At 36.9% G+C, this 25,061-nt stretch overlaps 1 protein-coding gene across 1 annotated transcript in view; it reads right to left on the reverse strand.

Annotated features, from left to right (window-relative positions):
* The window catches only part of LOC129275194 (integrin beta-1-like), a 46,881-nt gene that overhangs the window by 4,531 nt on the left and 17,289 nt on the right, over nt 1-25,061 (reverse strand). The window contains exons 2-22 of the mRNA XM_064108525.1: nt 24,761-24,857; nt 23,123-23,202; nt 22,233-22,328; nt 20,987-21,074; nt 20,344-20,475; nt 18,114-18,210; nt 15,949-16,048; nt 14,941-15,111; nt 13,972-14,052; nt 11,966-12,058; nt 10,219-10,308; nt 9,155-9,339; nt 7,467-7,551; nt 6,736-6,875; nt 5,928-6,000; nt 4,680-4,761; nt 3,613-3,740; nt 2,892-2,984; nt 1,831-1,960; nt 1,020-1,136; nt 399-580 (exon numbers count right to left, since the gene is read on the reverse strand). Coding sequence (XP_063964595.1) covers nt 399-580; nt 1,020-1,136; nt 1,831-1,960; nt 2,892-2,984; nt 3,613-3,740; nt 4,680-4,761; nt 5,928-6,000; nt 6,736-6,875; nt 7,467-7,551; nt 9,155-9,339; nt 10,219-10,308; nt 11,966-12,058; nt 13,972-14,052; nt 14,941-15,111; nt 15,949-16,048; nt 18,114-18,210; nt 20,344-20,475; nt 20,987-21,074; nt 22,233-22,328; nt 23,123-23,202; nt 24,761-24,830 — 2,313 coding nt within the window. The 5' untranslated portion in view covers nt 24,831-24,857. The remainder of the gene's footprint in view (nt 1-398; nt 581-1,019; nt 1,137-1,830; nt 1,961-2,891; nt 2,985-3,612; nt 3,741-4,679; nt 4,762-5,927; nt 6,001-6,735; nt 6,876-7,466; nt 7,552-9,154; nt 9,340-10,218; nt 10,309-11,965; nt 12,059-13,971; nt 14,053-14,940; nt 15,112-15,948; nt 16,049-18,113; nt 18,211-20,343; nt 20,476-20,986; nt 21,075-22,232; nt 22,329-23,122; nt 23,203-24,760; nt 24,858-25,061) is intronic.

Below are 25,061 nucleotides of genomic sequence, written 5' to 3' on the forward strand. Positions count from 1 at the left end.
ACCAAGACATTGGCCTGCTCATACACAACATTTGGGACCCCCTACTAAACAAGACCAGTAAAAAAGTACAAACGGTTCACCAGTAATTAACTACACTACACCCAATCTCCCTACCCCACTACCACACTATAGACGTCTCATCTTGGAAATATAGCAATCAACCACCCACTCACCAACTAGCTGCCCTCCTATTGGTCCGCTAAAGTTATGAATCATGCTCACTCCAAGCATTCAAGTGTACCTTCATCCTTACGACCACCAGTATACTGGTTCAAACATCAATCAACAGTTCTTTTCTGAGCTAACAATCAAGAAATATGAAGCCTGACAGTCTTTATCAGGGCTTTTACCGTAAAACTGTATCTCCAACATGAAAAGATACACAGATATCATCTTACCTGATTGAATTGTGCATTGGCTTTTTCCCTCTCCCACTCCTTGTACTCTTTCCTATCTAACCAAGTGATGTAACACTTGTATATGATGATGAGGATTATACCAATAAGAACAATGGCAATGGCCAGACCAACTGCTACCCATCTCGCATCCACTCCGGGAGAATAGGGTCCTGGAGGACAAACTGGATATATATAAAAAAAATACAACATATTATCTTCAAATGCATCAGAACTGGAATAAGGTCATTTGTTAATTATACTATGGATTTAGAACGATGACAATCATCAGTTAGTTAATGAATTTACGAACATGTGACTGTATGTAAGATGCACATAATCAGGTGACTATCATTGCATCATGGCTCATCGTCTCTTTGTTGGACCATCATTATTCATAGATCAGTCCATGAAGCATGGCGATGATTGGCGCAACTAAAACTGAAAAAGACAATTTCATGTCATAACCTCCATATTGCGCTGTATTAAGATTCATATAATAGTGGAACAGTGATAGACACAGTTTAACGAATTTGCCAAAGCTGGAAGTGGCTTTTACCCTAATAGATTGAGCAATTTTGAGTCTGACAAGAGATGACGTTTGTTTCACAAGGATTGACTTACTCGTTTCTGCCAAGACGTAGATGACCGGGACTGAATCTTCTCCATTTACAAAGTGAGGTATAAAGACTATGGAACAGTTGTCAGTATGAGTCACTGAACAGTTGTACGGGTAATCCACTGCAACATAAATTGAAAACACAGAAAAATAGATAAACACTTCAAAATAAAATCAGTTCTAATCAATTAATACAAAAAATGGCGCATTTTTGTTAGACCTGGGAGCAGTTGTATATTTTTTCATTGTAACTTTGCTTATATGGAGCGTTGTGGCCCAGTGGATTAGTCTCCAGACTCTGAAACAGAGGGTAGTGGGTTCAAATCCCAGCCATGGCGTAATTTTCTTTGGCAAGAAATCTATCCACATTCTGCTGCACTTGACCCAGGTGAGGTGAATGGTTACCTGATAGGATTTATTCCTTGAACGCTTTAGCGCCTCTATGGTGGCTCAGCTACAGCTGGGGTAATAACATGATACCAAGTTTCAAAGCGCAGTTGAGTATATGCACATAGTAACTGCGCTATATAAATGGACATATTATTATCATTATTATGATTATATGGTAACTATCATGGAATGCTTGATTTTGATTTGCTGTAATTGTGCTGTTAGATAATTTTATGTCCTTTATTAACCCTGAAAGGACTGGGCTATTTGAGAGGAATTGAGGACTGAGGTGGGTGGGGCAAGTCTGCTGTTATGAGGTAATACATGTAGATATCCTTACTGCTGATTAGCCGAGAGCAAATTACTCTGCATGAAAAGTTCCCAACACCCCCCTCACCCGATCTGCAACATCCTCAATCAACTTACCATCAGGGAAACTATCAACTTTCCTGACTTCAACAGTACACATATTACACTCTTCTTCTGTCAGAGGGCCGCTGTCAAAAGCCTTGCACTGGACACATTCCTGATATACCTCACACTGTCCTGCACAGGTCTGCAAACATGGAGGAAATAAATCATTTCACGTTGGTGTTTCATAAAGCTGTTTGTAAGTTATGGACTGTGATCCTTTCTTAGGAACTAAATCAACACCAATGAAAATCTGGTGTGTCTTGTATACCACAAGAAAAGATTACAAAAATATAAAACACCCACCGGGACCCACTTTAAAATTTGGTGAATGGGGATGTACATTTGCCAAACAAGACGTACATGGCTTATAATTGAGAAAATATCAATATTCAAAGGTGGGTTTCTCGACGGGATGACGTGTCTGCATATGGGAAGGAAGAGTGTTGAAAAAATTCCTGTTTTACAAGAACAGTAAGAGTAAGATCAATCTAATTCATATTCTATATAGAGGAAAAGTCTTCTTCAGGAAACACTTTGGCAGTTCCTTGTTATCTAGAATGTAAATGTAAGCAATTACATATTAAAGTAATTAAACAATATCTGCAAACAGTATGTGGTGCATGCTATAAAAGAAGCCGTTAATTTTGAGCTAAATGTAACCATTACATACTTTTAATGGACAATGTGATGAAAAAATACAAATTCTGTTTATCATTAACGTTGATTTAATAATAATAATACTAATAATACTACTAATAATAATAATAGTAATAATAATATTAATAATAATAATAATGAAGATGATGATGATGATAATAATAATAATATAATACTGTATACAACATTATATAGCACTTAATAGAAATGTTTCCAATTGCTGCATACTATAATCCCGCTTTAACCATTTACAATTTTTTTAAGTATGAAAATGAATACAAAGTCAATGATTGATGCCAATTTGAAGATCAACAGAAGATTAATTAAGAACTTATGAAAACTGTCACCCTCATAATCTTAAAGTTTGAGACAGAGAAAGAGTAATTTGTTAATGGTGTTTGGGAAGACATACTTACAGCACAGTCAGAACATGTTGGTCCTTTAAAGGGTGAATTTATTTCACATCTACAAGCCCCACATGAACAGGTACCATGAGAATTACATATCAGCTGCAATAAAAACCAAAAAAAATTGTGATAACAACTATAATAACCAAATATGTCGATGATTGCAGAATCATGACATACAATTGTTAAATTTTATCATTAACTATTACAATAACTGGCATAAATGTGTTCCGATTCTGCTGGTCGTCGGTATCATGACAGTCACAATAAATGCCCCATAGGCGTAAATATAAAAGTGATGATGATTATGATTGAAGGTGTTGATATTGATAATAGATTCCCGCACGACATCCATTTTCCCCCTATGCACACGAATCCAATCATAAACATATAGCGAGGTCATAAAATCATGATCATATCAAATGAATTCAAATTTTAAAAGAGAAATTCCCTACTTGATTAGGAAATTGATAGTACAAAATTATTCATTGGACCACATACATGAGGGCTCGTCAGATGAGAATAAGAATAAAACAATTATAGCAAAAGATTGGGGCGTAAATGCTACCAATACCATAGAAAGAGTACTCTATTTTTTTATTCATCATTTGAACACCTCCTTCAATATCAAAAGAGTCTGTTTCAAATTTCTTGTTCAAGTGGGCCATCGAGCAGATTAGATCACAGCAAGACAGGAGTAGATCCCAAGGAATTGGTATATTATACTTACTCCGTTGGGGGCAATACATGCTTCTTGGGACTTGAGACAGTTACATGAATCTCCCTCATATTGGGCTTTGCAATGACATTTGCTTTGTTGGGTCTTACTATCACATTCACACCGTCCCCTTGTAGGTCCTATGTAGAAGTATTATTAAAACAAAATGAAAATCCATATTTTATTGTTTGAAATGAAATATGAAAATAGAAATGCTTCGAAAACTATTTTCCCAATTGATTTTGGGCCCGGCAGCCACTGTGCAGCCCCAGACGTGGCTCTATCCCTTGAATTGTTGAATAATTAACAGGATAGCAGCAACTCCCATCTTTTAACGTCTTTTAGTCGGATGCGGCCAGGGCTTGAACTCCCGACCTGCCGATTGTGATACAGATGCTCTACCAACTGAACAAACACATGTAATAAAAAAAAATACATTCTGACATTGCATTACATGTAAACGAATCTATACTATTTCAAATATCTTTTGCCCACAACAGACAAAACCCATCCTGTACCACATTGAGGTTTTGATAAGAAAAAATGAGACACTGATGAGTTTTGGCTAAAAACACAATTGGCATTGGTTTGTTAAATTAAGTCACATTTTTTAAAAGCAATTTTGGGTTTGACGTAGACAAAACGTTGGATAATTTTAGAATCATGTAACTGGTGGTCACAAATTTAGTTTAAAAAATAGAACAGACGCAGACGGCAGGCTGTGAAGAAAAAGTCATGGAACGACCTAGCGTCAGCTTTCTGTGGTACAGCTATATCATGAATTTTTTTTTTGGGGGGGGATTAATCTGCCCTTTAGGGGTTTTGAGGTGAAAAATGCTAAAACTCTATTATCTTCATTGCTACATTATTTTCTATTTCTTTTAATCATATTGTTTTCAGCCTGTAGCTGTTTTTCTCTTCTCCCCCTTTCTTAACTTGAGCTCGGAGCAGAATCTTAGCATACAAATGGTTATTTCCTTTAACGTACCCCCCTAATGTCTCTTTTTCTCTTCACCCCTTTCTTAACTTGAGCTCGGAGCTACATGTTAGCATACAAATGGCTATTTCCTTTAACATACCTCCACACAGTTGTCCTTCAAAGAGTGGACAAGTGAAATTGTCACATTGGCAAAACTCCCCAGACACAACATGAGTAGGGTCCTGAATCAAAATACATGAGAAAATTATCATTAGGAAAGAAAAAAGTAAATGTAAAAATCTTGTAATTTGTAAAGATATGCCTATTTTGGAATTTATGTCCCGAGATATATTCCATCCTTTTATTTCTATATATATATATATATATATATATGTGTGTGTTTACATACATGAATCTCAATAAGCTGGGATACCATTAGGCTTGAACAGTCATTGCTTAAATTGTGAAAAAAAGGAATTCCAGGTCACAGTGCAACCTTTTGTTTACATTGTGATATAGCAAACGCATCAACCACTGCAAAAAGGTATGGGACTTGGTGATACATTTTGAATATTATGTTATACCCAAACTAATATGTAACAATATTGTAATGCGCAAGATGTGATGTGGATTATTGTGACAGACAGGAGCAATAAATATGGCCACTTGTTAACATCCTCTTAAAGCTGACGTACTGAGATTCATTTATTAGACAGTCCTCTTAGTTTAAGACCAAGTCTGGATCATCAAAGTAATAGACATTATTACAACATATGGTGGCAGCAGTGGGATGTGATCTTATACTCCATACACAGGCATGTGGCTCAGTTCATGGGTATTTACATGAGCTGACAGGACTCTTTTACGATAGTGCACGTAAATGTATTAAGAAAACTGTCAGCAGTCAGTGCAGAAAAAAAGTATAAAAAAACAAGGAAATACATAAGAAATGTAGAAAACAATAAAATACTTCAAGGCAATAAATGTAAAAGTAAATTTGATCAGATCTATATGAAGAGTCTGTTTACCAGAAATTAGCATTCTAGGGGCATTACTTAGTTAATTAGAGTAAAACTTCTGATTTTACGCATAAATTAGTAAAATTAATCAGCAATGATATTTTTCGCAGAATTTGAACTTATCGTTTTGTAGATTATGCCATGGGTAATGCATGTGCCAATTTTCGTCACGACTGCCACCCCCCCATGTTCTTAGGCGTTGGAATAGCCCAGTCTATTTAGGGTTAAGATCAAATCCATCTTTTTTAGTAGTACAAACTAAAATTATCTCACCTTGAATTACAACCCATCACGGAAAATAATTAACCTTCAAGTTGCAATTTATTCTGAAAGAGGTTACAACATCTTTTACAGAATGACTACAATTTGAATAAACGAAGTGAACTTACATCCTGTTTGTTGCAAACACAATCCCCACAGATACATTCACCACGACCGGAGCAGACAGCCGAAGAACCAGGTCTGGAATCACAAAATTAAAGAAAAAAATAATGGAAATTATTATATATAAAAGAACTACAAAGTTCTGTAGATTTAATAGGGCCAATATTGCACTAGTCTGTGATTCATGCAACATTGGCCCTATCTTTTGGAATATCTCTGGTACTACTCTCACATTCTGATCCTGCCAGCAAGCAAACATTTGTATTTAATACAAATGTTTGCTTGCTGGCATGCAATATTGTTAGCATATTACCTGTCCTATGTATTTTACATTATATCTGTCAATGGAGAGAATTAGTGAGATCTTGTTACAATATTCAACTCCGAGAGTCCATTATCCAACTCAAATGTGCATATTAATAGACAATGTGCCTAATAAGCAATGCAATGCATCTCACATGATACTGTACATTGTCATAAAGTTACATGTATGAAGTCACATTTTAATGATCAAAATGACTTCATGAAGTGGGGCCACAGGAACCGATTATGATAAGTAACTTTGCTCAATCACTCTATTTAAAAAACAAAATTGGGGGAGGGGGTGGATAGATATACCGGTAATCATATTGAATGGCTTATTTCATGGAACACAATATATTTGACTCGGTGGGCCAATATTGCACTAGTTTGTGATTCATGCAACATAATTCCTCTTGGAATATCTGTGGTACGGCTTATACACATTCTGATCCTAGCGATGCAGTCCCCAAGAACATCTATGATAACAAAGCATTCAATCTATATACTTACGCTACACAGGCAAGCCGTTCATTTCCTGCAGTTGAGCTCTCGCCACTGCACTGGCATTCGTCACCATAGCGACCTGCATTACAAACGCATGTTCCACACTGATCCGTTCCATTGTTATTGCACTCAGGACTGTTGGGAATCTAGAAAATAAACAATAAATAAACATGCTGATTGCCTTGAGTGCAAGTACAAAGAGCTAGACTTAACGTAGCTGTTGGTATAAGACGGGAAGCTGTATTCAATACTGGTTAAACAATATCACATTGATCACCTTTAACGAGAGTCTAGAATAGAGTAGATACATGTTCATTCATTATAACACAAGAATGCTCAGAAAAACAAATCAATCACTGTCTCAACAATCTGTTGGACTCTAGTGTGACAGCCTTGAATTTTTATGGACCTTTGTCAAGAGAAAAACATGGATAGATGAAGCTCCTAACATAGCTTCATCTGCGAATTGTGTTTGATCATTCGGTTTGAAAATTAATATCCACAACTGAACATTCTTTAACATTTGTACTAAAAGGTTTGCTTTAGCCAACAAGCTCGGATGCAGTGTGCAGTTTATACCATTGTTTCGTTCTAGCGTTCTAATGTTTCATTCTAGTGTTCTGTTCATTCATGCAAGTTTACTCTGAGTGCATGTCGAAAAGCGTATATGTCCGTTTTTAAGGCAACTTTAGGATTATCATTTTGATGAAAAACAAACTTTAAGGAATTAGACTCACCCCCTGCTCCTGACAGGCACATTCACAGATGACCTCAACATTTATACGCAGCTCCTCATGGAAACCAACGGGACTGATGGATATACTGTTATTGAACAAATAGATGGAATCGCGATTATCATCCTCATTATCATATATCATCATCATCATCATGTAGATCACAAAAAGTCCTGAGACCCAAGTAGTAATTTTTGTGTGATACAGTACATTGTACATAAGTTCCAATCAACTTTATTATCAAACAATGAATAAAGTGGTCACATCACCCATTCTGGCATGTTTCTGAGGTTTTGATTGCTAAAAATATTTTAGAACATACACTTATAATATTCCGCATACATAGAAATGGTGCTGTCTGATTAGCACCTGCTGATGTGTGCATGTATCAGTGGCTCATGTAGCGGGGGGCAAGGGGGGCACGTGCCCCGGGCGCCACTTTCAGGGGGGTGCAAAGGGGAAGAGGGGGGCGCAAATAAAGAAAAGAAAAGCAAAAAATGAAGAGAAAAGGCAAAGGAATAAAGGCGTAGAAAATACCACTGAAGGTGATTAATACCAACGTCCTATGCTATTACCATGCCCAACACAATCATTTAGAAAGTGAATCTTGCATGTCTTTACCCAGGGATGAATATTTGTGCCAACTATTAATTAGTGATATATATATTCTCTTCAAGAATTCCAACAAAACTCCTTATAAAAGATTCCTTTCAAATATATATTTTTTCTGGTGTACTTGTCAAAGCTTTTCATCACGCGCTGATTTGATAAGGGAGATACAAATCCTCTTCATTAATTTTACAAACAATCATTGAAATGACCCTCTTTAGGTGAGGATATATAAAAAAAAAAAAATCAGCTAACGCTTCGCGCTCGCATTACGCAGAAGAGATACGTATGTTATTTATGAATTCCTACAAATAGTCCTTAAAATATCCCTATTCAGGTAAGTATATCAACAATTTCAGCTCACCCATCCTGCTTGCGTTAATTGCTTAGTTAGATATATGCTTCGTGAAATTACTTCTCCCTAAAATGTCCCACTCGCATTAATTGTTTAGATATGCATCATGTTAATGATTACACAAAGTGAACATATAAATTATATAATTTGGACCATAGGGGGAATATACGTCTGAAAAAGAGGTATCTTAAGGGGAATTTCTTCTAAAGGGGAATATTTCAGTTCCCCGTAAGAGTTTGACAGTGTTTTTCATTGCCTTGCCATTGTCCCACACGCTTCAGACGGTTCCAATGTGGACTACAGAGGGTACATGTAGACAGAGAGTACATGTAGACTGAGGACTGGTCCATTTGTCTTATTTCGGGGAGATTTACAGCGGTGCAAAATTTTGGTGTGTATATTCGGGTGTCTGGAAAAACAGGTCCTTGGGGGAATGTAGATTGTTCTCATTTTTCTTTAATAAAGTATATATATGTTTGTTGTTTGTATGCTTGTATGTTTTGTTGATGAAAGGCCTCCTCTAGTTGGTTTTAACAAATTATATATCAGAAAGGCCTTAAGTTGTACTGTACGATAGAATTATCATGCTTTTTATGAAATTGCCCATGACTACCATTTTTTCTGCATTTCTCCGTATGGCTGGAAATAGCATTATATCTATAAAATGCACTTTGAAAGGGGCGCCATTTGTCCTAGATACGCCACGTGTGGCATGTATAATACATACCTTGTGGAGCCCCCTTCAATGCAGCTTTCAGCTGTAACGTCAATATCAAAATACACTTCATCTCCAACTTGCAATGCAGAGCAGGTGCTTGGGCCAGTTTGTCTGCGGGGGCTGCAGTTTGCGGTGACATCAAGAACAATCTCCTCAGGGGCTTGGATAGATAGCGATACTTGGCTCCTGATAGACTAGAGAAATAAGAAACATGCAAAATTTGATTCGATTCATACACAACATTCTGAGCACTCATGTTGCCTTCCTTATTATTTCATGAAATAACATTGTACATATAAACCATACTTCTGCGTCTAAAGTATCTGCTGAACAATCACGTCGAGGCCGGATTACATGGCAATGCTAGGAATCAGCATGCACATTGCTTTTGATGTAATCTCCAATACTGAACTAGAGCTATAATTGTTTTTTTACAAAAAAAATTGTTTTTTTCCATTATGCTAAGATTAGTGTAGAGGTTTCACGGTACACCATGTATCTTTCTTGGGCAAGTGTTGGTCCTGAAAAGGACCACCCAATCTCGATGTTTCGACAAGTGTGTTCTTGTCGTCTTCAGGAAATGCTAAGATTGAATATTGATGCATGACATTTTTTGCTCTCATGCGGTTACTAGATTCCGATGGGCTATTTTGTAGTTTATTTGTTGTTGTAAAATAAAGACTTCTTCTTCTCGCAAAAAAAGATAGTCAATGTGTCAAGGAATCTAATGAACATCAAATATATCCAAGCCCCAGCAAGTGTCTGTTTGCATCTCAACAGCTTCTAAACAAAGTCATCCTAATAGATAATAAACAAGCTTAGAGATGACTTCTTTCTGGTAACTGTCAATACACCTTCCAATTTTGAATGAAAAAAATATTAAAAGGGGTTCCAAAAATCTTTTTATGAAATTCAAAGGAGTGTTTTTATTTGGCAGGAAAGCTTTATATGCATTATTATTTCAAATGCTAGGAATGAGACGACTCCAAGTGATAAGGATCTTACAAGTATCTCAGTAAAATGTAACAATATTCTGGTCCATTGGAACATCTTAACATTGAAGATATTCTTACGTTGTAAAACTCTTCTACTGCATTCACCAGCCGTTCAGAGTTTGCTGAAAGCTCTCTTACTTCTGATCCTGGAAAATATGGCAGAAGGTTCTGAAAATAAGAAAAATATTTGAGATACCATTATGTGTATGATCATTACCAATGCGACATTTGAACTTATGACCTTTGAACTCATGAGCTCAAAGGTGAGTTAGATCATCATAGATCATCACGATCTATTATGCTTACTTAAGTCACGCTTGAAGGTGAACCCGCAACAGTTCTTTTTTCATCACAAGAACAAAATATTTTCAGGAATCTAATGCCCCTGTTCCACTATGCCGATTTGGCTATGATTTGACAAACCTTCAGATCGGGCAGGATCAGGGAACAAGGGGAATGCCTCTGGCAGTCTCGCTTGCATTATGCGATTCAATATAACAGCAGTGCTGACTTTGAAAACGATTGAATAAATATTGAATAATCATTCACAAAAACACCATTCATAATGATAATATAACGCTATATTCATTTTCCCTAAATAACCTTAGACCTTGATTATGTGACAGCCTTGGGTAAAACATTTTATACAGACTTGTTATAATAAACAAGGTGGTTCACAAACCACAAGTCTCGGCTGATTTCGCAATAAAGAAAATATGTAATATGATCTTTTCACCATTAGATGACCTTTGACCTTTATCTTCAAGAACACACATGCGGTAATATCCAATGATTATTTGTACCATGGAGCTACTAACATTTGTACCAAGTATAAATACAATTGATGCAGATAATGGGAGAGTGTAGAGTATCACTTCCATCAACCAATATCCCAGAAGGAAAATCAACACTCAAGCTTCCAAACCAGACCAGCATTGACATAACCAGAACCCAATCCAATACCAAGCCTACGACAACCATTATACTCCCCTACATGGGCAAGACATCCCAACAACTACAACGCATCCTCCACTCAGCCAACATTCTCATCAGACACTAATCCACCCACAAGCTTCACTCCATCCTTCACTCTCACAATGACAAGCATGCACCCAACAAACGACCAGCTGTCTATCTAAAAGACCCCTGCGACTGCAGCAAAGTCTACATAGGTGAAACCGAACACGATTTTGACATCCGACTCAATGAACACAAGACCCACCACCAACGCAGCAACTAAGAAAAGCATAGACACCCGCCCCCGCTCCTCCACCGACACTAGTTCTCCATGTCCACGTACCCACTGCCCACGCGTTAACTCACACACAGAGCGTCGCCACCGGCCAAAGCCTGCCAAACTGCGGAGACCGCTGGCCCACTTTTTCCCCCAGATCCGCATATACACCACAAGTTCCGAAGCATGCTTAGCGATTACTCACTCCTGAAGACGGACAGTCATACTGGTACCTGCCGGAAACGTTGAATCTTCTCTCCTGGTCCTGCTACAACTCCATTCACCGACTCAAGCCAGCCTTATCTTATTTGCTCAAGCCTCTCGCCCTGCCTACTACTCAGCTTTCCATTCCTGGTTTACAGTCCTTTTAAGGACTACACTCATTCCAAAAAGAATACTATACTTCCTGGCCTCCACTTTCTCACCTCTCCATTTCACTTGTATTTCTATCGATTTTTTTTAAATCTCAGTCCTTCCAGAACTGTACACAGGGTGTACCATAACACACTTTTTCATCTACGGTCTGTACATAGCAACACGGGTATGTTGTTTTTTTAAGTAAAGATGAATGAATTTGTAACATTTTCTTACTCTGTATCTTTCAGAAAGAACTGCGATTGCAAACAAAACTGAGATATCCTTTTCCTTGATAAGACTTGATACTTGTCCTAGAGAAGGGTAATCCTATAAAAACAAGAAACAAATAACATACATTCATCAATTATAATTAAACATGAAAAAATGTAAAACCTCAATATCTTACTTCCCTTTTATCATAATTTCAAGCCCATCTCAAGCTTTGCTACGGGGCCAATAATGTGAAATATTCTTAAATATCATCTAACATTTTAAAGACCCAGACTGGAGTCAAAAGTGAAATATATAAGACAATAAAAGTAGGCCTACAACAGTGTCCAAACTATGCATATTCACCGCTTGAGAGCCCAGTATTTTGCTTAAGAAAAACTCAAACTAGAACTATCACTGAAGGTGATGAATACCCATGCCCTACACTGATACCATGTCAACATGCAGTTTCCAACACATGAAAAAAATACATCTTGCCCATCTTTACCCCAAAATCTATGCGTTAATATATATATAAGAAATGTAAGAGAAAGTGCATTCATTCATTTAGTTTTTTCTTTCTAAGGATAGTGTGATTAAAGAATATTCCAGAATGTCTCATTCAGGCTTTGGTATGCAGGCATGAGACAGAATAATGATTGGTATTTTTGTAATGTACAATGATCTTGGTAGACAATAGAGACTGCTGGCAGAGAAAAGGGACAATAAGATTAGCTATGTTGTTTACATTGTTGATTTCAAGGAGGTCAATCAAGAGTCTTCTAGAACATGTAGAATTGGACTGTTCAAGAAAGACAATACTAGAAGCTTCCAGTATATTGGAAAGTTATCAATAAAAAAGGCTGTCAATTTCTTCAATCAGATCAGAACTCAGTTTCAAGCCAGTCTTCATGTCAGTGCATAGTTTATCTCTTTGTGGAATACAACCTTAACTTCTGTGGAATTATTTGCACACCATCAATAAAATGTTTGCAATTATTTATTTTGAGAGAGGAATTCTTGATTCTCGTCAAGATCATCAACCTGTTCTAGAGAACATTCTTCAACTCATGGATTGCTAAATCGACTTGTTTATCATCATCAACTTTGTCTTCATAGACATTTGAACTCACGACAGTGACTGTAATTACCCATCGCCTTTCAACATCACTTTCGTCATCACCAGCATTGTGGACTTTAATCTAAGGAATCTTTGCCAGCCAATTTGGATATTATTTGGATTATCATATCATTGGATTAACTAGAACCTACTCTTCAAGATATGTTAAGATAATTTATAATTCTGTTTACTTTGTGCTCATATCTGGAAATAAAAATGAGCAAAAATACCTAAATTCTTTTTGTTATTTGTTTGATATTGTATTAAACATATCTGTCAGCAAAATATCATGAGAATTCGTTAAAAACTGAGGAAGTAGTTTGATGTGCAAGATTTGCAATTGACTGACCGCCTGACCGACCACCCAAAATAACGCTGATTCCTATATACCTCCTCAAACTTTGTTTGGTGGAGGTATAATTAACAGGTTTTGACAAAAGGCTTCATCGAGCTTCTTCACTGACTGAATTATGAGTCAGGAGGATTGTGATTCCATAGGATTGTACATAGATTTCTATTTTCAGATAATAAATTTGATGGAAACCTACAACTATTCAGTTTGTTCTTTGTGATTTCATTGTTTGGTTCTTATTGTGCCTAACTTTCTAGGTCAGGAAAACTTGTTACACATAATCTGAATGGAGGTGAAATTGGAAATCTGGCAAAATCTTGAATAAAGCCATAGACTTTATCAATTAAAGCTTGCAGGAAAGATTATTATGATATCTCTATGGGTAGCATGAAGAAGAATTAATCCCCTATGTATAAGCTAATATTCTTTTTTCTTTTTTTGAAGACCAAATTTCTTTTTGGGCTATTGATTGTGAACTTTCCCTGGCAACTTATTGTTGGTTTAGGGGCAGCTGGTCACAAATAACCCATGACCGCAAAATAGCTAGGATCAACTTACCTGGGATTCATCTATGGTGTATAAACCAGTACTTGGATCAACGTGACATAGACCATCATTGGGTTTGACAATACCACCCATCTAAAAAAAAGTAACAAACAAATAAACAAAATCAGCTTTCGCAATTAGTCTTTCGGAGGTGAAGGCATTTCTTTTGATAAAAAGAAAACGTCTTTTTAAAGTACAATCTAAGCATTATTTTCAGTCTCATTTCGAAGTCAATTTGTTGAGTGAGTGAGTGAATGAAGAGACTCTGCCTGGACGTGGTCGTGAACTTGATTTTAATTGATTTGGTGGTGCGATGCAGCTGCATGAGAGTTGGTAGCGACTTGGCAAGTTCTTCCGACTCACTATCGCCGACGAATTCCCCTAATTCACCTTGATCCATGTCGCTATGTCATTCACTAGAGCTAGAATCTTCATCATCAATCTCCTCTTTTTCAAAATAATCGATTTCGAAATCCAAATCTAGATAAACTTCTGGGTTTTCTTCCATTTCATGATCAAAGTATTCAGGCTTTGCATGCAAGCTTGATGTGGAACAGCCAATCACGTCTTTCGTACAAGCATACACGTCATCAAATTTGAGTCTTTTTCAAGATTTGAGGCACATATCGGAGTGGCATTTTAGCGCTTTTAAATGGACGATTTGCACCCCACATATGTTTTTTCAAATTTTTTAAAATGACATAATGATAATCCCCTTATCATAACCTTTCTATTGATATACAATAATACCATAGTCTATATATTTCTCCTTTAATGCAAGTCCTGTGTTTATAAAGGTGTTTGCAGACTTACAATGTATTCAGCCTGGACAATTACCAAGATGGTTATGATGATGATGGTGATGGACATGATCCTTTTTGTTTTTTATCAAGACAATATTGAAGTGATAAATTCTACAAATGAGGACACTAAAGCACAGGTATAAGTGTGTGATGCAGCTCAATTGAAGCAGTGCCTCACCCGTCCATCGCCCGCTGTATGGTACATAGCATCAGACATGTAAACCACCAGATTGTGAGCATTCTCCCTCCATCCGATTATATCCTGACAAGTAGCGACTTGGAGCAATCCATCGAACCCAGCCTCCGGTGAATCCTGACTGCCTGACAATATGGTACTGCCCAGAGCTCCCTGGTGGGGGACAATGAAAACAAAAACAACAAAATCACAGGACTCCTTCTCACAATCCCTTGTCATTGATTTGATCAACGTCAACTATGAAACTTTGTTAATGTCATAATAATAACTCATCATAGAGGTAGTGTATGGACTAGCCACAAAAAAAATACATGGGACAGCTAGACGCAATCTGCCTTCCAAATGGAAACATCCGAAAAAATATATTACAAGGGCTAGTTTGGGGAAATATTGACTATTACGACCCCCCGTCATATAACACCCCCAAAAAGCCCAGACCGGTTAGGGTTAAACAATCACAAGATTACAATTAGGGGAGTTCTGACGGCACTCAGTAGCAGCAAAGCTGTATTTCATGGGCTATTTGACAATGTTTGTGCTAATTAGCCAAATTGTGTGGCATGGGTATTATTTATACTTGTACTCTTTCATTCAAAGGCAGGGACCTTTAATTGGGTATCCAGCAAGAGGATACTCTGATGCCGGTATCTTGTTCGTTTGTGACCTAGCTGTCTGGGTATCCAGTTGATTGCCAAATAACTGTATGGGACTAATTGCCACTCCCTTGGCAATCACAGATTGTACTCTGCAGGGCACCAGAGCCTATCTTGTATAAGTATTACCTGCTCATCCAGCATATGCTCATTCTACTGAAGGCAGCAATAACACACTTACTGATAACGAAGCATACATAGCCACTGAAAATAAAAGCAATAGTGGGGTGGGGGGGGGGGTAGATGGAGTTCAATAAACCCTCGGATTCACCAGTTCATCCGTAATTGCGATGGAAAACTTCAGAAGTTAATTTATAGAATAATTAAACCATCTCACCTCAAATAATGTACTATCATCTGTCAGGGTCAGTCTATTTCTAAAGAGGTAAGGAGCATCACACGCTTCTGATTCGCATCGTTCATTCACATTGATGGTCCTGTTATAAAATCAGATGACACAATTCATTTCTTTGCTGTACAAGTAATGTACATGTGTGTTTCTTTCTCACATAATAAATGTGTCTTCGCTACATGTGTTAATTATAATAATAATACTAATACTGGTTAATATGTAAATTGTACGTACATGCATCTAAGTGTTTACAGATTCGGTCATTCCTGCAGATAACATACACCATCCTCCACTCCTAGGGGAGTATTCTAGCCAGTTGCCATGTGAGGCGCTAACAATGCTTGAAAAACTACATTGGTGTTCATCCCTTTCGATAAACGTCTGGTGGAGAATGGCAAAGTATGTATGACGCCTTGCCAAAGGATCCCAGGCCGTGATGGGACATGAACACACGACCCTCTGATTACAGGGCAAGAGTCAGAACCATTACACTGTGGCTTTTCCATAAGAGGCAGTTTAACAACATTTGATCCTACGATTTTGTCATATTTTGGATATCCTGATCAGCAATAGTTTTGTCTTTTGATAAATATTAGCATCGGCAGGGGAAAAACATGGATGTCACTAAATTAAACCATTGATTAGTCGGTATCAAAAATGTATTTATGAGTGAGCTATACTTTTTGGCATGAATGAAAATTGTTAAACTGATTAGTAAGTGAAAGGCCTTTGCATACCAATTAGTCAAGTCCCTTTTTTTACCATGTTTTTCATTGTAATCATAGGCATCATTCACTCAATCTAGTAAAGGTATGTTGACCGCTGCAGATTTTTTGAAAAGTAATTCTGCTTCTCTATTCCGCTTAATACATTGCAATAATTAATGTCTCTGTAATCAGTGTAATAAAACAGGTTCAAGGATGTAGCCAATATTGAGTGTGTACACAAGTCATGTGTTCATTCTTAACTTCTACCCAACCTCTCAGCCATGCAGCTAGCACTGTGCGCTTGGGGTGCATTATTTTACCCACAGCGCGCAAAAACTGAGACACCATCTGATATATGCATCTTTCAAAGTAAAGGCATATGCTGCCGGCGCTTACTGAAGCACGCATACAAGATATGCCTGTGATGTCATAATATAAAGCGTGTATGACCTCATCATCTGTGTGATCCTCGAAACTTTGGAGGGATTTCAACAACAAATTCATACCTCCGACTCCTTTCATAAAACAAATAATGCACATTTTAAAATTTGTGACGTTTCGTTATTTACAATTGATGCAGGCCTCTGGGGTATATGCAATAGCATTCAAAAGCATTATGTGCTGCATATTGCAAATACCCTTGAGCATGCTGCATCGCCATAACACACTCAATCAATCATAATAATAATAATAGACAGTTCTTGTATAGCACATAACACATTATAAATAACGTCTCCATGCGCTTCTAAAGGACTTGGATATTATTACCCCAGCTGTAGCTTGAGCAGCCTTCCAGCGCTCAGTGCATTTCAAGGAACAAATTCCTGCCATGCAGGTACCCATTCACCTCACCTGGGTTGAGTGCAGCACAATGTGGATAAATTCCTTGCTGAAGGAAACTAAGCCATGGCTGGGATTTGAACCGACAACCCTAGCTCTGTTTCAAAGTCCGGAGACTAATCCACTGGGCCACAACGCTCCACATACATGTGCATTAATTGTATATTATTATCCCAGTCAGTGGACCCTGATTTGTCTTCATGCAGGTGCATGTATCACTGGGATTGCTCTTCAGTTATCTTAATCAAAACTTACATATATGTCTTCTTCACAGATGTTCACCTGTGAAACTGTTAAATACCGGTAGTGACTTTCGACATCGCCTAATAAGTTGATTGTCAAGTTTTCTATCTGTTCCCTCCATTGATGCCATTTATTTATTCATGTTGCACCTGGGGCAACAAGGAAATGTAACTATTACATCAATGATGTGGAGCTCATCCGGCATCTCGCAACAAAGTTTAACACAATTTCTAATTTCAGTACAGTTGACACTGTAGTGAATTATATTGGTGACATATTGATGGACGACAGATGCCACGCCACGGCATAAGCTCATCGGGCCCTTCAGGCCGGATGAGCTAAAAATGAATATATGCTTACCCATTTGGGAACTGATTAGCGAATGGAATGACACCCTTGTCGATAAATGAGCCATATCCAACACGAAAATCACTTGTCAACTCATTCATTTTGGCCACTGGAATATAGAGAAGAAAAAAAATTAGCTTACTTTCTGCTTTGGGCCTGTTCCGTTTTGTCAGTCAGGTAAACCTATACAACTCAAACATGGTTTATTTGGTCTCCGACAATGGTTCATGCAGATTCCATACATTAATATTATTTGTGAATTAAGCGAGGATCAAAAAATAACTTTAAAAAAACCCTTTTCATCACAGGTATATGTGATCTGGCATTAAATTTTACTGTAAAGCATTGTATAAATATGGAATCACCAAAATGATAGCAATTTGTCTTAAGGCCACATGTGCTCCCACGAATGAGAATGTATGGGGCTACACTGAGTTGTTTACTTCATAATTTTATGCCCTCATTTTCTATACATGTATAACAAAAATGAAATTTGTGGACATTTGAAAAACAGTCTTTTGCAATTATCATATTTTTTAAAGAATATTTCTCCTAAATATGAAAAAAAGCGCTTCTCAATTATCTTTCCAACTACTTATATTTCCCTTTAATTATATCATTACAAATCAAGATTTCTAAATGGTGTGTTCAATGTCCATTTCCAAATTTAAACAGCAAAATGAATCATGATTGAAAATGTGATTACAAAATACAGATATAATGAAACAAAAGGTGTGTTCAATGTCCTCCACTCCTGGTAGTAAAGTAAACGTCTTTTAAATCACGATTGGGAGGAAAATTTAAATGTCGAAAAAGATGAATTTGTAAACGCAATCCACTGGCGGATCCAGGGGTGGGGGTGGGACAAAGCCGGGCTGTGCCCCCCCCCCTTTTGACAGGCACAATCAAAATTTGTAATGTATAGATGCCATTAAAACAAAAGTGTGCTCCCCCGTTGAAAGAGAAGACCTTTTTTTGCTTTTCAAATGTTCACGTTGCTGAAATACCCTTAATTTTTGGTTTAAAACTTTTTTCTTTTTGCTTGTCAAATTTTTCCTCGGGGAAAATGTGCCCCCTCTTTTGGAAAAGGGGATCCGCCCCTGACGCAATCACCTCAGATTTTACGACCTTCAGCATCGCGAATACCACATTGAATTTTAAAACGTCTTTAAATTTGCTCTCACAGTGGAAGCCTATACACAAGCAGGTGCCAAATTAACCTTACTTGTGATAGGTCAAACTGCGCAACAAAGCTGCACTAATGAAGGTGGGAAATGTTAAGACGATCATGACGAAAGAGCTCCGTTTGATAACACTATACCCCTCTTCTCCAAGTACGAAAACCCTACTGCCCCAGGCATGCAATGTAAGTATAAAAACACCTGTTTCTTGACCTCGGTCCGAAGATAACACAACAGCCCGAGTGCGGTCCGGGAAAACATGTCGCCATTTTTTATTCACTTACTTTCCTTATTTCCAGGTTGATTTTCTTTGTTTGAAATTAAAAATGGGCTAGCATTGAATTTCTGAATACAATATGCCTTTGAAAACGTGATTAAATATCGAATACAATAATTTAATTCCGAAGGTCCTTCTACAGGCAGAGAAGACTTACGTAATAGCACAGCTGTTGTTATCATTTCGTCCTTGGCTCAACGCTCATAATCTGGCCTGTGGGGATTACCTGGCCAAGCGGGGTTGATCAGGCGGGTGTTTCATAAAGCTGTTCGTAAGTTAAGAGCGACTGGTGATCATGTCTTGCGGTAAATGGTACAATTGGCGATGATCACCAGTCGTTGTTAAAGTCGCTCTTAACTTACGAACAGCTTTATGAAACGACCCCCAGGGCTTGGAAATGATGTTTTAGATTTTCAAACGCAAAATGGGGTGAAATACCGCAGTTTGCAATCCGAACTGCGGTCCGTTCCCAAACGGGGGTAAGACGTAATGATCAACATATAAACAGCTTTATATTTTTACACTGAACAGTGCATCGCTGATCGTGTTTGTGTTCTGTGTTTTGTAATTGAGTTTTCAATCATGATTCACGTTGCTGTTTAAATTCGAAACTCAACATGGCACCATAGTTTAGTTTTCTTCAACTGCACCAAATGTCATGTGTTTTTGTGATTGCGGCCTCAGTCAAGTACGACTATACTCTATGAAGAGGACTGTACTCAACGGAAGAAGAAGAAGAAGGAACACATATCCTCAGACTACTCAAAGCCTTCGACATCATTACCTATATTATTTGCTGCAGTTTGTAGACCACCGAGATAGGTCCCCATAGAACCAGTCAAATCAAGAAGAAAATATAAATCTACCGGATAGTCTTCTGCTTGCTTCACATGCATCCTGACTCTTTCAGTATCACCTGGAAATTAAGAAGGGAAAATAAAAATTTGAGGTCTAATATTCATAACAATGCGCATAAGGAAGAGAAGGGGATAAGAAAAATATCAATTGATTGATTGGTTGTTTGATCAATCTTTATTTGTTTACAAGAAAAACAACAGGAAAAGAATGGTAATAATAAAGATAATGATAAATAATAATAGCAACAACAAAACAAATGTCTAAAACAATACTACTATATACTACAACTATTATCACTAATTCTATAATTACTTCTACTATAGAAAGCACCTCTACTCTTAATAAAAAAATAATAATATAATTTGCCAAAATTGATTGAAGTCTGATAAGGTCACATTTTTACATAGAAATCAGAATTTAGGAATTGGAAAGGCTGATTTTGTTCGTCTTCCAAAGCGCTTGATGGAGTTATGTAACTGGGCCTTTTATCACAGGCCTGTCTGTTACGATGCTCAATAGAAAAACAGAGGGGCATGGTAAACCAGCTCATGGCTGTCCTCCCATCTTACCCTTGCGGATTTTCATATGTATCTCCTGTGGCTGAACCTGTACTGCTTGTCCCACGGCCACCTCCCCCGTATTGCTTAAGCTTTCGTTCTACAGGTCAAGATAAAAAGAGGATGAAATAGAGGATGAAGAAGAAAACCATTATTATATCAAATTATAGTGCATGTGGTAGAATATGAGGGGGGGGGTAGAATCAATACAAGAATTGTTAAAATCAATACAAGAATTGGTAGAATCATTACAAGAATTGGTAGAATCATTACAAGAATTGGAAGTAGTAGAAGTAGTAGTAGTAGTAGTAGTAGTAGTAGTAGTAGTAGAAGTAGTAGTAGTAGTAGTAGTAGTAGTAGTAGTAGTAGTAGTAGTAGTAGTAGTAGTAGTAGTAGTAGTAGTAAAAGTAGCAGTAGCAGAAGCAGCAGTAGCAGTAGCAGCAGTAGTAGCAGTAGTAGTAGTAGTAGTAGTAGAAGTAGCAGAAGCAGCAGTAGTAGTAGTAGTAGTAGTAGTAGTAGTAGTAGTAGTAGTAGTAGTAGTAGTAGTAGTAGTAGTAGTAGTAGTAGTAGTAGTAGTAGTAGTAGTAGTAGTAGTAGTAGTAGTAGTAGTAGTAGTAGTAGTAGTAGTAGTAGTAGTAGTAGTAGTAGTAGTAGTAGTAGTAGTAGTAGTAGTAGTAGTAGTAGTAGTAGTAGTAGTAGTAGTAGGAGTAGTAGTAGTAGTAGTCGTAGTAGTAGTAGCAGTAGTAGAAGTTGCAGTAGCAGAGCAGTAGCAGTAGCAGCAGCAGCAGCAGTAGTAGTAGTAGTAGTAGATAGTAGTAGTAGTAATAGTGGTAGTAGTAGTAATAGTGGTAGTAGTGGTAGTAGTAGTAGTAGTAATAGTGGTAGTAGAAGTACATGTAGAAGTAATAGGTGACCAAGCATGGCAAAAGCCACAATAAGTCTCACTTTGTGATTAAGGTTCAACTACATGTATAATCAATGGATAGAGCATAACATCAAACCAAGCCACAGACTTGGATCACATGGTTCATATGACATAAGATTTTATATGTGATCATATCCGCTGGCCTCAAACTAAATTCTATATTCCAGAAAGGATATTAAATGTTGTTTAGGTCAGAGAGGTCAAATTTCAGTGTTATTATTACTTCAAGAACTTGTTACTACTGACTATATCACACAATCATTAATGAATGATGAAGATGATGAGGAATACAGGTACTTTATACATTATCAAACAAATAAAGTACACAATTACCTTGGTAACGTTAAAATTGTTCTCTGGATTCTGTACATCTGTGCAGTTCAGTGATTCCAATGTGGAGGCCAGGTCACATGACGAACTGCTAAACTCCTAGACAAGGATATGTATCCATGAACAAAAAAAATGTATACTTCATGTTGAAAAATCCCCAGTTGTTAAGTAATCTACAAGGTGTCGATTTCTTGTGATGATTGGTGTTTTTAAGAAACTGACAAGCAAAAAAAAAATCACATTTTAGAGCATACTAAAATCACTTTCTAGGCCATAATATTGTAGTCCACTTTCACTATTAAATTACCAAACATTGTAACATTCAACAAGTTTCAAGTTTTCAAGTATTTTACTTCAGACAAAAAACCTTAGGATTAACTGATTTGGGGAACAAATTTTGTTTATCTTTCTTTTTCTTTAATTTCTCTGTAGTAAATTTGTATTGCTTTTATGTATTTTAATAAATTTATTGATTTTTTTCTGGAGATCTGAAAATTTTGGGGGATATATCCCCCCGCCACCCTACCTCCATTTACCCTATACCCTGCCTACCCCCTTTCCTACCCTACCCCTAACCTACCTACCCTATACCTACCAAATACCCACCCCCTATCCTAAACTATCCTACCTATATGTACAACTATACCCTACTCCGACAATACCCTACCTTCCCTATCTTTCACTACCCTACCTTACCCTACCTACATGTACATGTACCCCATACCTTGCCTTCCCCCTATCCTATCCTACCCCTACCCTAGCTTTCCCCATCATACCCAGCCCTACCTATAACCCTACCTTACCCTGCCTAACCCCTACCCCACCCTACTCTACCCTATCCCTACCCTACCTTACACCACCCTACCCTAACTCTTTCTGGAGTTAAAACTTACCCTGTCTGTACACCATGCACATGCTGGACCAACGGAGATGCACTCCATACAACTGGAAGCCATGTTGCATACAGTTGCATCTATTTGAAAAAAATATAAACAAATACATATGGACGAATATTCACTGTTGTACTTGTAAGTCTATAATACAATGTACATGTATTTCTAGTGATAACCTCAATTATGTCATCACTAGCAATATAAACTTGATCATAATACATTTGCATGTCTCAAAATGACTCAAATTAAAGCTCTCTAATGAGATTGATATTTATTGAGCAGTGTAAAGTTAGCATATCATAATCCTGTTGTGCTGATTCAGCTTTAATGAAAAATCTTTTAAGGCATGTAGCAATGCATGCATTTTCCTTCGGGCGACGCTCACTCAAGAAAATTATCGCATTCTGGCGTCACTTTGGGAACCATAGCTCCATCCACCTCCTTTAAAGGACAAGTCCACCCCCAACAAAAAGTTGATTTGAATAAAAAGCGAAAAATTCAACAAGCATAACACTGAAAATTTCATCAAAATCGGATGTGAAATAAACAAGTTATGACATTTTAAAGTTTTGCTTAATTTCACTAAACAGTAATATGCACATCCTGGTCGGTATGCAAATGAGGAGACTGATGACGTCATCCACTCACTATTTCTTTTGTATTTTATTATATGAAATCTTAAATATTCTAATTTTCTCCTCATTGCCAAGTGAAACAGCGGTTAATTTCTCCCTGAACATGTGGAATTAGCATTGTTTAATACTATATGATTTAGTCAACTTTGTCCTTATTGTAAAATCTGTAAAAAATGAAATATTGTATGATTCAAACAATAAAAAACAAAAGAAATAGTGAGTGAGGGACATCATCGATTCTCACATTTGCATGTGACTGATTTGTGCATGTAACCTTTTTGGTGAAAAATAACCGATGCTATAAAATGTCATAACTTTCTTATTTTACATCCGATTTTGATGAAATTTTCAATGTTATGCTTGCTTGATTTTTCTCTATTGATTCAAATTAAAAAAATTATGGGGTGGACTTGACCTTCAATATTGAAGAAAATGAAATATTCCCTGAACATGTGGAATTAGCATTGTTTAATACTAAATGATTTAGTCAACTTTGTCCTTATTGTAAAATCTGTAAAAAATGAAATATTGTATGATTCAAACAATAAAAAACTAAAGAAATAGTGAGTGATGGACATCATCAACTGACTCACTTGCATGACACCAGGTTGTGCATATCACTGTTTTGTGAAAATAATCGAAACTTTAAAATGCCATAACTTCTTATTTTACATCCGATTTGGATGAAATTTTCAGCATTATGCTAGTTTGATTTTTCTCTATTTATTCAAATCAACATTTTTCTGGGGTGGATTTAACCTTTAACAACCATACATATTTGTTCACTATAAAAAGAATAACTTTCAGTTATCATGATCCATTAAATTATCAAAAACTCATAACTCTTTTATTCTTTGATGGATATTTATTAATCTTCACCAATATTTCTAACATTGTAATTTCTATCCAATAAATGAAGAAATATGTTACAACAGTATGATTTGCCTGCTAGTATAAGCCATATTTTTTAATCTTTACGAAAACTAGAAACTTTATGACCTACTTTGAGCTGTACAGAGATCCAACACAACAAACAAGGCCATTGATATGCATATCCTCCACAGCACCCCCATCTTAATAAGAGACTTCTGAGTGTATATCTGGAAGAAAAAAAAAGAGAATTAATCATTCTTTCTCCTGTTTGAATGAATCCGTATAGGCTCACATGTGTAAAATTGACTGGCATTCAATATCACAAGATTTCTTGCACTACTTATGGTAGACCAAATGATAGTAGACGAGTTGGTAACTGGACGAAATGGCATTAGACCATTTGAAAATAAATCATAAACTAAATTCATTCT

Source organism: Lytechinus pictus, chromosome 13 (assembly GCF_037042905.1).
Source record: "Lytechinus pictus isolate F3 Inbred chromosome 13, Lp3.0, whole genome shotgun sequence".
NCBI classification, from domain to species: Eukaryota; Metazoa; Echinodermata; class Echinoidea; order Temnopleuroida; family Toxopneustidae; genus Lytechinus; species Lytechinus pictus.